At 32.9% G+C, this 16746-nt stretch overlaps 2 protein-coding genes across 10 annotated transcripts in view; one reads left to right on the top strand and one right to left on the bottom strand.

Moving 5' to 3' along the window:
- Positions 1–16746, bottom strand: part of LOC129905220 (receptor-type tyrosine-protein phosphatase mu) — a 1191339-nt gene that overhangs the window by 822278 nt on the left and 352315 nt on the right. The gene's annotated exons all lie outside the window — the stretch shown is intronic.
- Positions 3535–8420, top strand: LOC129905234 (uncharacterized). Of its 4 annotated transcripts, XR_008770572.1 has the most exons (8): positions 3557–3717; positions 3915–4932; positions 4998–5085; positions 5147–5433; positions 7113–7210; positions 7275–7474; positions 7528–8157; positions 8212–8420. XR_008770572.1 is itself a non-coding variant. In XM_055980679.1 (3 exons), exons 2-3 carry the CDS (start codon positions 7720–7722, stop codon positions 8326–8328), a joined length of 555 nt encoding a protein of 184 aa, XP_055836654.1. In that variant the 5' UTR covers positions 6092–7474; positions 7528–7719; the 3' UTR covers positions 8329–8420. The 4 variants fall into 4 exon arrangements, 1 of the variants encoding a protein (XP_055836654.1); XR_008770570.1 differs by having other exon boundaries at positions 3535–3717; positions 5147–7210; XR_008770571.1 differs by having other exon boundaries at positions 3555–3717; positions 7113–7474.

Here is a 16746-nt window from a genome sequence, read left to right as displayed (position 1 = left end):
AAATATGAGCATGAGGTGATCTGTGGTGTTGCAATATTATTTGTCAATTAAAAAAATGGAAAGGCTAACAGAAAATCGTCGTTTTGAAGTAAAAGAGCACCAAAGAAAATAGAACTCAGATACGATTACCACTCAAGACCGTTGTGCACATATTTTCTTTTTCTTTCTGTCCATAGAAATACATGGTATAAAAAGCGAAGGTATGATCATTAGAAAAAACTCAGTATCGAGAACTGTCAAAATTTATGGCTACTTAAGGTTTTGACAGCCCAGCCCATTGAAATTGTTGTTGTAAACAAATTTGTCTTGGAAATTGTTGTTGCTTTTGACTTTGCCAAATCGTCGCCCTAGTATTGGATTGCCGTATACGCCAAATTGCATTTTTTGAACTAGGTATGCAGTCTTATGTTTTCGAAGTTGCTCTTTTCAAATCTGCTATTCGTTTTTTTCTATCTTTTTTCGTTGCCGAGATATTCAATATTATTTTGACAAAAACAAGGAATTTTGGCATTTACGTCAAATTTTTCATGCAATACAAGAAAATTTTGAGAATTGTTTTGACGTACGTTATGTTTTTTTTTGACGTACGTGTAGGTATATGAATAAAAGAAACTTCTGATTTTCATGGCGTATACGGCAAACTCATTTTGGACAAAAATTTAAATATTTTGAAAACTAAACGAATTGCAGATGTCCAATAACATGTATATAAAAGACACATTTTAATTATATATCATACTAAAATATCAAAAAATACCAGCGGTTAGTTCTTTCGCAATTATCTTCCGAACATTTAAATGCGATTTCCCAAAAAGGGATTTTCAATGACTGAGTAAATAAAAAAGTAATTAGTCGTTAGGTAACAATAGCTGTGTTTTTTGTAATTGATATCCGTATCCGCAGTTGGCGTTTACATGCCGATAGGAATAGAAGATAATCCAAACTGCGGATAGAATTTTGAAGAAGTGTATAAGTTTACATTTCTCTTTCTCTTGGTGCGTCCATATACATTTTTGTCCAGTGTTGATATTTGGGAAATCCTACTGCGAATAGCTTTGCCAGAAAAACACGCCTAATACAAGTGGGGTAGTGAGGAATGCCCAGTTAATTTGTGCAGGTAGGTGCGTAGTAGAAACATATCCCTAAAAAATATGCAATAATGCGGTTTGGGATGATTGTTTTTAAAACAAATTACTATTTTTGTCGGGTAGGTATATTGGGGAAATTACAAATCAGCATGAAAGGGTTAAAGGGAAAGTTATGAATGAAATATTTTAGTTCAAAAGCTGATTTCTTGCGAGAAGAATATTTAAATAGTAATATTCTGAGTTCATTTAAAAAAGTAATACACTTAGGAGCAAAAAAATGGAATCAAACTTTGCGTTCTATAAAAACGATAATTGGTCAGGATGTAATTGACAAACATGAATGTCAGTTGCACCATTAAAAAGCTTAAACCACAAGCTTTAAATTAATGCTAAGAGCTTAAAAACCCGTTCACTTTATAAAGATCCAATCAACATAAATGAAGTATGGAAGGAAAAAAAGAGTGAAATTAAAACATAGAGTATCTGTAAAACTCAACACTTAAAAAAAATGAAGTGCAATTTATTGACAGACAACGTCAATAGTAACAATAAGAAAAAAAGACTGAAATTGAAGCAGCCAGTATCAAGAAAATTTAACATTTATAAAAAAAAGAAGTGCAGTTTATTGACAGATAGCGATGATACTATCGTATGCATTTTTATGTTTTTACAATTAATTCAAAGTACAAAATTCAAGCTTTTAAATGAGACCATGAGACTTGAAGTAACATTATTTTATCCATTGCAATTTTTGTTTTTAATATAAATAATTTATTTGATTCCATTTTTTTGCTCCTAAGTGTAGTTTTATAAAAAAAAACAATGGAAGAACAAAGTACACGGTTAAAAATTCTAGAGTATTTTTTAATACAGCTCTTGTATTAAAGCAATTTTCAATACAAAAAATATTACATTTTAATACTTCCAAAATATTAAAATATTTTTAATCTTTTTTGTATTAAATTTCAATATTTAAGTACTAAGTTTATTTTTTGTAATACAAAAATTATTAGAAAATAACCTCCGTGGGTTAAATTCTAATCTTGTATTGAATTTTAATTCCACTGTATTAGATTTTAATATTTTTGTATTACATTTTATAATTGTATTAAAATGTAATACAAATTTATTAAAAACTAATATAAAAAGTATTAAATTGTAATACTGTTACGGTAAAATTTACCGCAACAATGACTGTTCTTTCTGTCCCTTTCTTCCCGTTTGCTTTGCAGGTGTTTCCTTCGATTTACTGAGAGAGACGAGGGCAGCCATGGGTCATCAGCCATTGGTAATCTCTTTCAGTAAATTTGTAGAAACAATAAACTTGATCTTAACACCTAAATTGGATTGGTGTGCTAATCGACGAAGTGCACTCTGCTATTGTACCGAGGGAGTGTGAAGTAATAAAATCGGCCGACAGGTGGTCGAGCCTTAATTATGGAAATATGACGACAGATGGTCGTGTCTTAACTTCAAAAATCGACCCAGAGGGGGCCAAACCAAACACATAGTTAAAACCGCCCAGATGGCCTAGCAAAAATTGTTTGATGCAGAAAACTGACCAAAAGATGGTCGACATAAAAGCATATTGGTATACGAGCAATAGTACGGGTTACATTTGGTTCCCGATTGCTGAAGACACTCAGATTTGAGTATGGCCGAAGGCCCCATATAGCTATATATATTTTTGTAAAAGATGGAACGCTAAGGTTATTTTTCTATTCCCCCAAATCTAACAAAAGTCCACTGGTATTAATTTTAGAATCGCGGTGAAAAACAAATGATTGCCAACTTTCCTTCAAAAGAAAAAAATGAATGGGGATGGGTGCCATCTTTGCCAAGTTTTTCTCATTAGTAATCCTGGTGGGGACAAATGCATTTTGTTAGCCGAAATTGGATTGTTTTAACTTTAATTCTTTTCTTTCTTTTTATCTTGTAAAAAAAATGGGGATGAATGGCTGAATGCGTTCATGGAATTCCCGCCACTGGAAACGATTCAGCTGCCGGCGAATTCCATGATGATAACGCAAAACCATGGGAGAACGAGAGTGCGAGTAGGTAGGACCGTTTGATTCCGACATGGGCGCTCTGCAGCCAATGAGCTGAGAGTTGCTGAATGACGTGATCGGAATCGGCTGCTCCGGATTGGCCGAAAGCACTAGGGGTTATGAGAGCGAAAAAGGATCGTCCAGGAAGAAAAATTTCTGGCGTTCACTTTTAAACTGGCAAGCTCAGAGTAAAGATTAAAAATTGTGAAAAAGATAATTTTTAGAAAAATTTTAAAGTGATAAGGAATTTAATTTCGGCAATTTAATTTTGTTGAGTAGTTTTTCGAAAGTAAAAATTTTAGTGTGATAAAATTAGTATTTTTGGAAAATATTTTGCGAGAACCCTTCAAGCAAGAAAACGGAGTCCAGTCCGACCTCCGACCGCGAAAAGCGGGGTTGTACTCACACACTTGCAACTTTTTGTGTATGAACACAAAAGTCGAATGAGAATCGTGGTGAAAAAGTGCGAAAAGGAAAACACCATAAAATAGAGACAAGTGCAACCCCATTTTGCAAATTTGTTTAAACGTCAAAATTAATTAAACAATAAAAAAAAAGTAAGCGAGTGGAGGAAGCGAAAGGTAATTCAAAGAAATTTTATATAAAAAATAAAAAAAAAAACTAACGAATGCCAGCTGAAATAAAGAGATGAATTCATCACACACGTGAATGAATTCCTCCTATCGGCAGGTGTTATTATAATTGTGTTCTAGCGTTTTATTTCTATCCATATACTTTCCTACTGATTCTTAAATTATAACAATTTTTCTGTTCATAGGCGAGTGCTGATCATTTTAGAACTAACTGTTTTGAACCATGGAGCAGAAGTTGGTAAAAAATTGGTAATCCTGTACAATTTACTGATGAAGCAACAATTGCCAATAAACACGCAGCAGAAACTGCTGCTCCACCAAAATTGGCCAGTGAATCAACATACCCATCGAAAACAACCAATGGCCATTTATATAACTCTTCGTCAAACAACAACTATAATAGCACTTCAATGAATCAATCGATGAATGCTTCCTTCCATGACTGCTCCCATAGCGAGTTTAACTCCATATCAAAGCACGTATTACATCCAAGTCAGGCATACGCACTTGGAGTAATGCTAAAGGAGAAGGCAAACTCTTTAATATGGATCTGCTAGACGAATCTGGTGAAATTCGTGCTACAGCATTTAAGGAGCAATGCGACCGATATTACGATTGAAGTCCACAAAGTTTATTTTTTCTCAAAGTGCCAGCTGAAACCAGCAAATAAGCAATATTCTTCTCTTAAAAATGATTACGAGATGACATTTACAGGCGAGACACTAGTTCAGCCTTGTGAAGAAGAAGATTATGGCATTCCACAAGTTCAATATAATTTAGTGCCAATTTCACAAATTGCAAATATTGAACCTAAAGCTGCTGTTGGTAAGAATTTTAGAAATATTTATTTTGTTGAGAGGAAATAAAATCTTTTTCACATTGCTGCACATTAATGAAAATGAAAAGATGTGCTGTTCGTTGCAAAGGCAGAGTATAAATGGCCGCAGTAGAAATCCCAGATTCGTTGTTGGTCACGGGTCGAGGCTGTTTTATGCAAGCTCAAGTAGTTCGTGCTTAAAAAGATTTGCGTTCTGAATCGAATGCCAAAGAGATATCCGACGGTTTGACATTTTTAGAATATGAACTTCATAGAGTGCTCATTAATAAATTAAAAGCCAAAGGTATGAATGCCATATTCGGTCTGAAAGCTCAAGTGTCAATTGGTGAGCGAATGATTGCGCTCATAGCAACTGGAACAGCAAGGTATACATTTTCTTTTTTTTTTTGTAATGAAGTGTTTTGTTTTTATTATTCATTTTTTGATTTAGACTTTGCCAGACTATATTTTTCAAATTACGCAGTATGATGCCGTGTGCAATATGTGATCTAAGATTTCTTTTAGATCTTCCAGAAAGTGTAAGTTCTTACCATTAACTTCGACCAGAATTGTATTTATCAAATAGACTTATTTTGACAGGATGAAATCCAACTTCTGATAACAGGAATGGCATTGGGACTTAGAGAAGTAAATAAATTTAAAAATCGACGAAAAACCATTAATAATGATGGAGCAGTTAATGTGAATGGATCAATTAAAAAGTCACATGATAAGGAATTGATATTTCCTCTAGATGAAGATCAAGCTGTGGAAACAACTACTCCAGTTCCAAGTACAAACGTTCCATCTTCGTTATATGGAAATTATTCATTAAAGTATCGGAAAGGTTCACCATCGTCCGTTAAGATGAATGCTTCGAGAAGCATGTGAGTATTAAAGAATTTTTAAGTCAGTGAAAACAGAATGGTATTTAAGTTTAGTTTTCTATGGCAGATACTGAAGTTCTTCTTAAATTTTCACTTCCTTCCAATATTTTACAGAGCATTTTTTGTGGTAGGCGTGGTCTTGTTGAGAAATTCAAAATACTGGTTAACAAATACTAGAGAATTAAGGAAAAGTTTCTTGAATATGTATTTACAAATAATTGTGACCATTCTTCAAGTTTGAAATTAATTACACTGGTCGGCAAAAAAACAAAAAAAGTCGGGAGCAAGAACTCTGTAAGGTATAATAAACTTGAGTGTGCTGAACTCAAAACAGTTAACAGATTTTTTCCATCACGTCTAGTTTTTGAGCTCTGCTCATCACAATTTTAGCTATAAAGTCCCAAAAATTAATTTTAAATGAAATGTTTTTTTGACATTTGATTTAAAAATATTATTTTTCCGTAATATTTTGCTATTTTTTCAACCGAATCAGGAGTCGAAAACTGAAATTTACTTCAAATCTGCTTCAAAAACCATAAGTTACCTTAACCACCAAGATTTTGAGATATCATACCTTTCTATACCAAATTTCTTTTAGAAAAAAATAATTTTGAAAATAAAATTAAACGTATTTAAGACGATTAAATATGGCTTTTGAATATTGCACATGTAGTTTTGCAAAAAAAAATTTAACGGTGATGAAATTCAACGCCAAAAGTACCACAAAAACGCGTTTTTGACCTGTTAATATTTAAATATTTCGAAAACTTGACGTGCCAGTGAAATTTTGACTTCAGATTCGGAATCAGCACACAAAAGTTCTATAAAAAAGTATGGTTTGGTTCAAAATCCATTTTCGTTGTCGACCAGTGTTATTAGTATTATCGTATCGTAGGAGATTACTTTCTTCCATGCCTTAAAACTTCTTTGTTTTAAATCAAGTTGGTCTCAAAATCGTTTCTCCTTCGCGAAATATTAAACTGATAGTTTAACTCACCAAGGACATCAAAATTAAATGTTAATTAATCCAAAAATAGCAAGAAATACCACTCAGCTTTTCATGTGGTTAGGGATTTCAAAAACCTTAAAAGAATACAATTCTGTTCTTGGTTTAGTGATGGTGTCTTTTCAAAATTCAGCCATTTTAGAAGATTGGGACTTATGAACATTCTATGTACTGTCCTAAAATTATAAATAACAACTGTTCTCACTTTTATTCTTGTCTTTAATCCCCCAAAACTGGTAGCACATGTAAAAATTAACTCGCCTAAGAGTGTTTTTTGCATTTTTTGTTCCACCATTAATTTTTTTTTACCCCCAGAATGTTTGTATCTGAAGTCTGGATAGAGCACATTCACAATTCGTAATTTTTTTTAACCATACCAGTACTGGTGGATCCTTCAGTGTTTGTTTTATTTCTTAAGTTGTTTTAATAGGTGCGTTGCTATTATTTTAATTGGTAAATAAGACAAAATCTCTAATTAAATGTTGTTTTGATTTAAAACAATACCTGGGATCCTATTCCGCAAGAGTGTACACAGAAAAACGTGTAAATTGCCTTAGAAACAAGGCAGAGAAAAAATCACACTCGCGGAATTGGGCACCTGGACATCAAATTTTCCACCTCCATGATTTGGACCCATACACAAATAGTTTCAATTTAATTGCTTCTCTTCTAGCCATTGTGTTCTGTGGTCATCCGAGTTTGAGATTTGGCGATGCGGTCCATTTTATTGAAATGTGGGGTTCAAATCCGAATAATTCAATCAATTTACAGGTTCTATGATCAATACTTTTTGGCTCTTCCAATATTTAAATTGATTTGTATTTATTTTTTTTAGAACCTGACTTCCCATATCTTCAAGTGCTGGTTCCTTTCCAACCCTTGTCCATGAAGGCATTCTATTGTCCCATCGATACGTCACTGAACTATCAACAAGCAAACAAGCTGATTAAGGAACCAAAACCTAGTGTCTTGGTTATTCCTGAAAACTATAAAAAACCGCATCCAATTGCTCCACAACTTTATATTGAACAACCGGTAATACTCATATTGAAAGGTCATATAAATTCTTCTAATTGCTTCATTTTTAGGACAAGAAAATCATCACTTTCAAATGTGGCGAAACCATTCGATTGCCACTCAAACGAAAAATGGATCGAGTCTATCTTAAATCTGAATTAGCATCAAAATTGTTCCTCGTGAAACAACTCCCGGTGTGACAATATCCACATTAACTGGAATTCTTGAAGTCAAAGATAAAGTACATAATATTGCTCCATGTGATGATGAATCGGATAGTAAAGCAAATACAAGTGCTGGCACAACTCTACATCCACCACTCTACAGAAGTTCTAAAGAAAGTTAAATATGAATATGGAGGAGTCGATATAGATTCCATATTGGCGCAAGATGGAATAATAGATATTAAAACAGAACGAATTGGAGGTGTATTAACGATAAGCATACCAAGTGAAGATACGATAATTAAAATTGATGAAAACTCAACGCATATTGTGTGTGGGAGTAAGCAGTCGTTGAGACTGAAATTGAGAGATTCCCTAATGAAATGTGTGCAGCAGCAATCTGCACATTCTCAAAAACCACCCGGCCGAGTGCACCACATGCAAACCCAATTTACATTGGGAAAAAAACCAACCCCTTTACCCGAAGGTACACCAATGCATCCGGATGTGATGCGAATGACTGGGAATCGACAGCAGGTATTTAATAACATTAATATCATTGATCATTGTTTAATCAATATCTTTCTATAGAATAACGAATCAGCAGGAGATATCAAAAAAGGAAGGAATCAACAAAGGAGGGAATACTATACATCCAAAACACAAACAACAGCAGCAACAACAAATAAAAAGATTTATTTTATTTAATATTTATTTTAAAATTGTATTTATTGTAATTTTTTGATCTAAAAAACATTAAAATAAAAAAAAAAAAAACAATTTCAGTGAAAAAAAATTAATACAGGATTTTTTTTAGGTTAGAAATGTCAAATATATTCGATACTCGAGTATCGATCGATGTGAAAATGCCGGACGTCATTCGTTCCGCCTTCGGCTCCATTTTCTCGGAATGGAGATTTTCACCACACTAATACATATGCAATCGACTTCGCGGTGATTATAATTTCCATACTAATTTGAGCTGCCTTCGGACCAGTTTCTGATCCGAAGTCGGACTCAACTCCGCCTCAGGCGGAGCGGATTCGGACCGAGGTCGGACCTGTTTGCTTGAAGGATCCTATCTTTTTTCAGTGGAAAAGAAGTACTTCTTTTACGTACATATTTCACCGGTTTTTTCTGTAGTTCTGCGTTTGCTGGGAAAGCGTCATTTTGTTATTTTTTGTTGAAGTGTATAGTCGCGTCGTGTCGTTGTTAGCATAATACATATTAGTATAATTATAAAAAATTATATCAAATTATAAACAATATGGAAACAAAAAAAGTATGTTGTATATATCGCTCAAAATGTTTGGATTAAAGTGATGTGTTTCTGCTTGTGTTGTAGATGTAATCTCTAATGATGAAGGAAAAGGCAGAAGGTGAAACATGCGATTGGGCATTTAAAGAAACACCAACAACAGCAGCAGCAACAACAAATAAAATAAAATGAAAAAAATGTATTGTATCTTATATTGTATTTATTGTGAAAATTTCGTTTGCCAAAATAAAATAAAAAATAAAACAGTTTCAGTGAAAAAAAAAATAAATCTTTTTTTTTTTTGGTCGCAAATGCGAAACGTCATCCCTTTTTTATTCCTCTTTCTGGTAGGTTTTCGCTGCTCCGCCTCGGGTCCGACTTCAGCTCCATTTTCTCGGAATGGAGATTTTCACCACAACAATACATATGCAATCGACTTCGCGGTGATTATAATTTCCATACTAATTTGAGCCGCTTTCGGACCTGTTTCTGAGCCGAAGTCGGACTCAGGTCCGCCTGAGGCGGAGCGGATTCGGACCGAGGTCGGACTTGTTTGCTTGAAGGGAAAAATTGGCAGAGTGGTCAAGGGTGATATTGGGGTTGGAAATTGGAAAGTAAATTCGTTCGTTTTTTATTTTTAATTTTCCATCGTCGTTTTTCGCTCCAAAAGGTTTGTAATTTCCTTTCCAAAAAAAAATTGCTGGCGCCCTTTTCATTTTTAAATCTCAGCTTGCGACGCTCCTGGTGAAAGTAAGTTGGAATTCAAAAATTTTATTATTACCTTTTTTTTTATTTTAATTCGCTCATTAAATTATAATCATCAAATCATAATATTCGCTGAACCCATCCCTTGCTGATTTAGCCGTGGTGGCAGCATATAAATTTGCTGTGTGTGTTACACTTTTTTTTGATTCTTTGAATTCGCTGAACAAATTCAGCTCATAGTCATCATACCGTCGTCGTCGTCATCGTCATCATAGTTGTCCCTCGCGTTGTAAAATCTACCTAATTATTTTTTTTAATAATATCGTCGGGAAAAAGTGTAACAATACAAGAATATTAATTTTTAATCAAACAACCCCAGCCACAGTACACGTGTCAGGTCTGCCTTTAATTTTTATATTTCAATCGCAGTTAACAGGAAAAAATTTTTTTTTGTTTTAATTTATAAAATGTCATTTGAAAAAATTAAAAATAAACAAGTTTTCTTCGTGTTTCTTCGCGAAAAATGGTGAATAATTTTTTAAAAACCAGTGGTGTACGTGGTTTTTTGGTTGTTGTGCGTTTTTCGTCGGTAATTAAAATAATTACGGTAGCTGACATTGGTAGCCAAATTGATTTTTTCCAAGTTTTGACAATTTGGCGCCCAATCACATTCCGGAATATATTACCTTTTTATGTGTACTGTGGACGCCAGCAGCCATTTAAATAAAATGCACGACTGGGTCGCACGAACTTGCTCTTAGAGTTAAAGTTGCTTAAATTTTTAAGACTTTTTATATAGAAATTTGGAAAAAGAAATAAAATTCGTTTAAAAAAAAAAATTAATTAAAATCTGAAATTAAATTGCCCTCCAAAACAAGTATGCAGTTTTGATTGATATATTAAGATGCATTTTTAGAAAAAAAAATTTCAAAATCGTTAGAGCCGTTTTTTTAAAAACTAATTTTTTATAAATAATTTTTTGGAAAAAAAGTTAAAAAATAAAATTGGTATGCCATTCTTTAGAAATCACTAATCAACATCTAAAAACAAAATTTCAAAAAAATTCAATGTCCCGTTTTCGAAAATTTGATTTTTCAAAAAAAAATTTTCAAAATTTTTTTAAAAATCCAAAAATTATTTTTTTCAAAATCTTATTCTTGGCTTATATTTAAATTATATAAATGCTTCTTCACAAAAAGTTTCGTTGAAATCGAATAAGCAGTTTCGGAGATAATCGGATTTGAAAAAAAACGGTTCTATGGCAGGTACCGTTAATAATGATTCTCAAAAAAAATTTTTTTCATTGAATGATAGACCTTAGCTTAAAACTAACATTTGAATTTTTTAAACAAAATCGTTAGAGCCGTTTTCGAGATATTTCAATTTTACTAAAATCGGTATATGACAAGTACCGTTATTTTTGGTCCAAAAAAATTAATTCCAAAAACCCCTCTGGAGAGTCGCCAAATAACGCTACATACCAAGTTTGACATTAATCGGGCCATCCGTTTAGGCTGTAGCTCCTTATACAGACAGACAGACAGACAGACAGACTGACAGACTGACAGACTGACAGACTGACAGACTGACAGACTGACAGACTGACAGACTGACAGACTGACAGACTGACAGACTGACAGACTGACAGACTGACAGACTGACAGACTGACAGACTGACAGACTGACAGACTGACAGACTGACAGACTGACAGACTGACAGACTGACAGACTGACAGACTGACAGACTGACAGACTGACAGACTGACAGACTGACAGACTGACAGACTGACAGACTGACAGACTGACAGACTGACAGACTGACAGACTGACAGACTGACAGACTGACAGACTGACAGACTGACAGACTGACAGACTGACAGACTGACAGACTGACAGACTGACAGACTGACAGACTGACAGACTGACAGACAGACTGACAGACAGACAGACAGACAGACGGACTTCCGGGACCCACTTTTTTGGCATTGTCTACCATCGTAATGTCATGGAAAAATGTTATCTCAACTTTTTTTTTTTGTACGAATGCATAACTTGATATATAGTACCTATATCGCAAGTAAAAAAATAAAAAAATCCATTGTTTGAGGCACCTTTTCTTAAAAAAAAAATTAAATCAAAAACTGTAAATTTGTACTAATTTGAAGGCGCTTTGTGTTTTTTCGAAGCAAAATGCATACATTGCAGATGAATTTTGATCGGCAGTAAGATTTTACATGCCGCAGTTTGTGAAACAGATAAAAATAATATCACCATTAATAATTATTTATGATATTTATTTTCAGTAATGAATTTAGGAAAAGAATACATATATTTTTATTTTACTTTAAGTACATTTGGTATTGAATTGAAATATTTTTGTATTGACTTTTAATAAAATTGTTATTATAAATTAACTAACTTCTCTCACGGTCAGTTGATTAAATCTTCACCATGTCTAAAGTTTGCGCTAAGTGCGACCAAAGTATAAAACGATCCAAAGAAGTTAAATACGTACAATGCGAATATTTCTGCGGTCGTTTTTTCATAAAAATTGTGTCGATATAAGTGACAACGATTTTGGTATAATTGCCGAAAAAAGGTTATTCTGGAAATGTAATTCTTGTCAAAGTATTAATCTTTCCCAGTTTATTAACAGTTTTAATGACCTTTCCGAGAGTTTAAATGATCTCAAAAGAGAGTTCTCTTCCTTCAAAGTGTCTCAGTTTAATTCCTTACCTCGCAAATTAGCGAAAAAAATCATGTCTGACTCTTCACCAAGTCAAATCGACAATAGCAATGATTTAAATTGCGAAAATAGTGATATGCCTGGTGTCAATAACAATTTAACTGAAAATTCAGAAATGGAATTTATTTCAATCAATGACCCTTCATTAAATAATAATAATCCCGGACCTTCAAATAAAAATGATTCCAAAACCGCCGAGTTTGTTGTTGTGAGTAAAAAAAAAAACCCAAAAAAGAAAAGAGAAATGAAAATTATTGGCACCGATACGTCAACAGATTTAAGTGCTATACCAAAAATAAAATGGCTTCATCTATCTCGTTTTGCTAACACAACCACTCCCGATGACATTGTTAAATTCATATCTTCAAAAACAAACATTCCTACAGATTCATTTAAATGTTTTATGTTAGTAAAAAAGGATGCAAATGTTTCTGAACTTAAATTCATTACATTTAAATTGAGTGTGTCACATGAACATTTATCAACAGTCATGGACTCTTCGCTCTGGCCCATTCATGTTCAAGTTAAATATTTTTTAACTCTGGACAGGAAAGAGAAAACGCAAACCATACAACCAGCGATGCCAACTGAGGCATAATTATGCCTTTTAGGCATAATTTTATTAGCTAAGGCATTGAGGCTTATTTTTGCCAAAAAGGCATAATTTTTTTCATTCTATTCTTGATTTATATTTTAAAAGTTTGTTAAAATATTTTGATAAAAAGACTAAAAACTAATATTTTCTATATCTCTTAAATAAAGGTTGTTCGAAATTTTATCTACAGAATTTGTTTTTACCATTTAACTCTTGGTAGTGTTTAATTTTTCGAAGAATTTTTTTTTCGCACTAATCACTTTTACTAGAAAAGAATCTAATTTTGTTGCTGTAAAAAGGTCTAAAACGCTTGCAAATAGGTTAATATTTTTTATTGGTGAAAAAATTGGCCGCTAATTTCTTCCAATTATATGAAGCAACGTCTTGAAAACTCCTTTCGAAGAAAATAAGTTTCCGTTACGTGACAAATAAGTTGCCTTAGCCCCGATTTTTCAATCCTCCGTTAGACTATCAGAAGAATAAATTTCAATAAAAAAAATTTTATTCCTAGGAATAATCTCTATCTGAGGTTTATATATGACTATTGAAAAATTGGCCCTTAATGTATAAATTGATTTAATAAACATTTCGTTTTGTGTACTTGTGTACTTTTTGAATATAATAATTTTTTAAGCATAAGCTAAGAAATTTAAATTGAGGCATAATTTATTTGAAAAGGCATAATTTTTTTTCAAGTGAGGCACAATTTTGACCGAATGGGTTGGCAACGCTGCATACAACCCGATCCTCCGAGTCTCTTACATCAGCCATAATTTGCCAAACACCAACTTCACCATCGTCGGCATCATTATCACCTTCGTTATCTTCGTCATCATCGCTATCTCCCATCACATCATTCTTAAGATCGACTCTTTCTGCTACTTCATACACACCTTCAACACCACCGCTAATATCGTCGCCGCCGCCACCGCCATCGCCACCGTCTCAGTCATCACCACCACCGTCACCATCGTCATCGTCATCAACAGAAACTTCCCAGTGCAACAATGCATTACTTTTAATTAATGCTTCTGCTTCTCATTTGCCTTCTCATTATAATTCATATAATTTCCTTGGTTATTATCAAAACATTGGTGGAATGCGCACAAAAATGCAACAATTGCTGCTATCGTCATCATCTGAGCAATTTGATTTCTTTGCTTTTACCGAGACATGGCTAACCAAGAATCACAACAATGCAGAGATGTTTAATAGATAGTCATCAATACTCTTAGGCCAGTCATTATGTCGGAAAAAACGGCTTAGAAATGCAAAATGACCGAGAAAGCTAAATTTTGGATATGTTGTAGAGGATGCTTAAAAAAGCTTAACTTGAAGTTTTCGACCAAGATTTCCTATGAGCTTTTTCCGCCATTTTGAAAAAAAGGATAAAATTGGTTTTTTGACAATAACTCGGCTATCTGACGAGATGCGAAAATTTTACAAGAAGATTTTCTGTAGCTTTTAACGAGTTCTACAATTTATGCGTGCACATTTTTTGTGTATCATGAACCGTTTGCGAGATATCGATTAGAAAAGTCAAAAATTTAGGACATGCCATTTGTTTTTTGACATAATCTATTTTTGGGTGATGAATATCGAAAAAATTATTAAAATAAAATTTGTAGACCACATTCAGACCTACAATTTCGTATTTTGATATTTTTTTTTGACAAAAATTACGACTTCCAGTCGGCCGCAAAGTCGTTTAGTCCGCGCCCACCACCAAGCAAGCCGCCCGTTCGGTTGTAAAAATAAACAATCATTCATGTTTTTTTTTAATATTTATATTATTATATCAGTAACACATACATAAAAACTGTATGTATTTATTTAATAAATAATGAGAAGAAGATGGTAATTGTTTTTTTGTAACCCCAATTTTATTAACCCAAATTTTGTAAATACAGTATACCGGCTTTTTGTGTTGATTGTGCATTTTGTAATTTGCTTCAATCTCTATATTATTTAGTTCATCAAAATTGCAATTAGATCAGTGCCAATAATTTTTGAAAATAAAAAAATTATTAGCAGCATATGGGTGGTTGGAAAATTTAGGATAAATGGTATATGAAAGGGGAAAAATAAATTGCCCACAAACTAATTGGGGGGAAAAAATCGTCAAAAATCGTGGTTTTTTACGATTTGTGTCAAAAGTAGACCTCCTATTGAAAAAAAGTTAAATGCAAAAGTTTTGGATATTAAAAGTGCCATAACTCTCAAACCATTTTTTTAATACATATTATCTCAAAAATATTGAAAAAATGCAAAAAATGCGATTTTTTTTATTATTATCTTTTACCAAAATGGTTTGATTTTAACAAATCTTGGTTAAAAATTACTTTGTTATGTTTTCTATCTATTTTAAATGTTTTTTGAGCAAAAAGTTAATGTTTGGATTTTTGACGAATTTAATTTGAAAAATTGCCTATTTTTCAATCAAATAATATAGAGATTGAAGCAAATTACAAAATGCACAATCAACACAAAAAGCCGGTATATTGTATTTACAAAATTTGGGTTAATAAAATTGGGGTTACAAAAAAACAATTACCATCTTCTCATTATTTATTAAATAAATACATACAGTGCTGCTAAAAACATTCCGGATTTTTATGTCATTTTCATCAACGGAAATTTTATAACTCAAAACTGGTACCAAATATTGTTTTAATATTTTTTCTAGGTCGCTTATATATCAGTTACGCAATTTCAACAAAAAATAATGATCTTTAATACATACAAAAATTTAAAAAATTGAAAAATGAAGTAGAGTCAGAATTTCGGCTGTGAAAAACTAACCGGATTTTTCAAGGATTTCGATTCTCAGTATTGAGATAACGGTTTTAAGTATCACTTTAGTAAAATTTTTGTTTGCAAAGACAAACAAAGTTGTTAGCTTTGTGAATTGAATCAAATATTAAATGTAATACGAAAAATAACGCGTTATAGACATCCAATTCAGTACGAAGTCTTAAAACACTTTCAAGTCGAAATAAAACAAAATGTTATCCATTTGGGATGTTGCAAATTGCAACGTCAAGTGAGTATTATATCAACAAACAGTAAAAAAGCAAAAAGTCTGTTGAATCAGATCACTTTGGTGGGTCCCATCACAAAATAGCGCTAATAACTGATAGGCGAATAAAGAGTTTTTTGATAAAATATCCTTTTGTGACTTCTTAAACTATTGGTGAGGAGCTTAACCTGCCTTAATCTGTACTTGAACATCAATTACAGTAAGAAAGGGTGTGAGAAATTTTGATTTTTATGTCTTTCGGTTCGGAAAAACACCATTCCATAATAGTAAGCATTGCCTAAAAAGGGAGGCATTGAAAGGATCTTAAGAAACACTTTAAATATTAAAATGAAAATACTTAATCTGATTGGATTTACAAGAAATCATCTGAATTGCTCAAAAACAAAACGGAAAAGTATCCTTTTCAGTGATAAAAGCTATTTTTAATTGTTTTATTCCGAGTGTGAAATGGAAGCCAAACATGCACATGTTTGAAACCAAAAAAATATGCTCCCTACCATGAACACAGCGGAGGATCAGTGATGGTTTGGGTTTTTTTTCAACTGCAGGCTCTGGCCGTACACCAAATTAACGGAATAATGGATCATTTAATGAATAGAGAGATGTTGGAGTCGATAATGACTCCATAAAAGCAGATAGAAGCGTCTTTATATTGGCTCTTTCTGCTAGTTATGATGTCAAAAATTCTTAAAAGCTCGTAAAATAGTAGTTTGGGGCAGACAATACTCCTGGCTTAGAATAGCAGTAACAATTATCCGACTTGAACCCGATTGAAAATTTGT

This window comes from Episyrphus balteatus, chromosome 1 (genome assembly GCF_945859705.1).
Source record: "Episyrphus balteatus chromosome 1, idEpiBalt1.1, whole genome shotgun sequence".
Lineage (NCBI taxonomy): Eukaryota > Metazoa > Arthropoda > Insecta > Diptera > Syrphidae > Episyrphus > Episyrphus balteatus.
The sequence above is the reverse complement of the archived record's forward strand: the minus strand, read 5'-3'. Positions and strand labels throughout refer to the sequence as shown.

Coding starts and splice junctions, on each gene's coding strand:
- LOC129905234 (XM_055980679.1), top strand. CDS start 7,720: ATGATGAATCGGATAGTAAAGCAAATACAAGTGCTGGCACAACTCTAC. Junction 8,158..8,211: donor TGACTGGGAATCGACAGCAG/GTATTTAATAAC, acceptor ATCTTTCTATAG/AATAACGAATCAGCAGGAGA.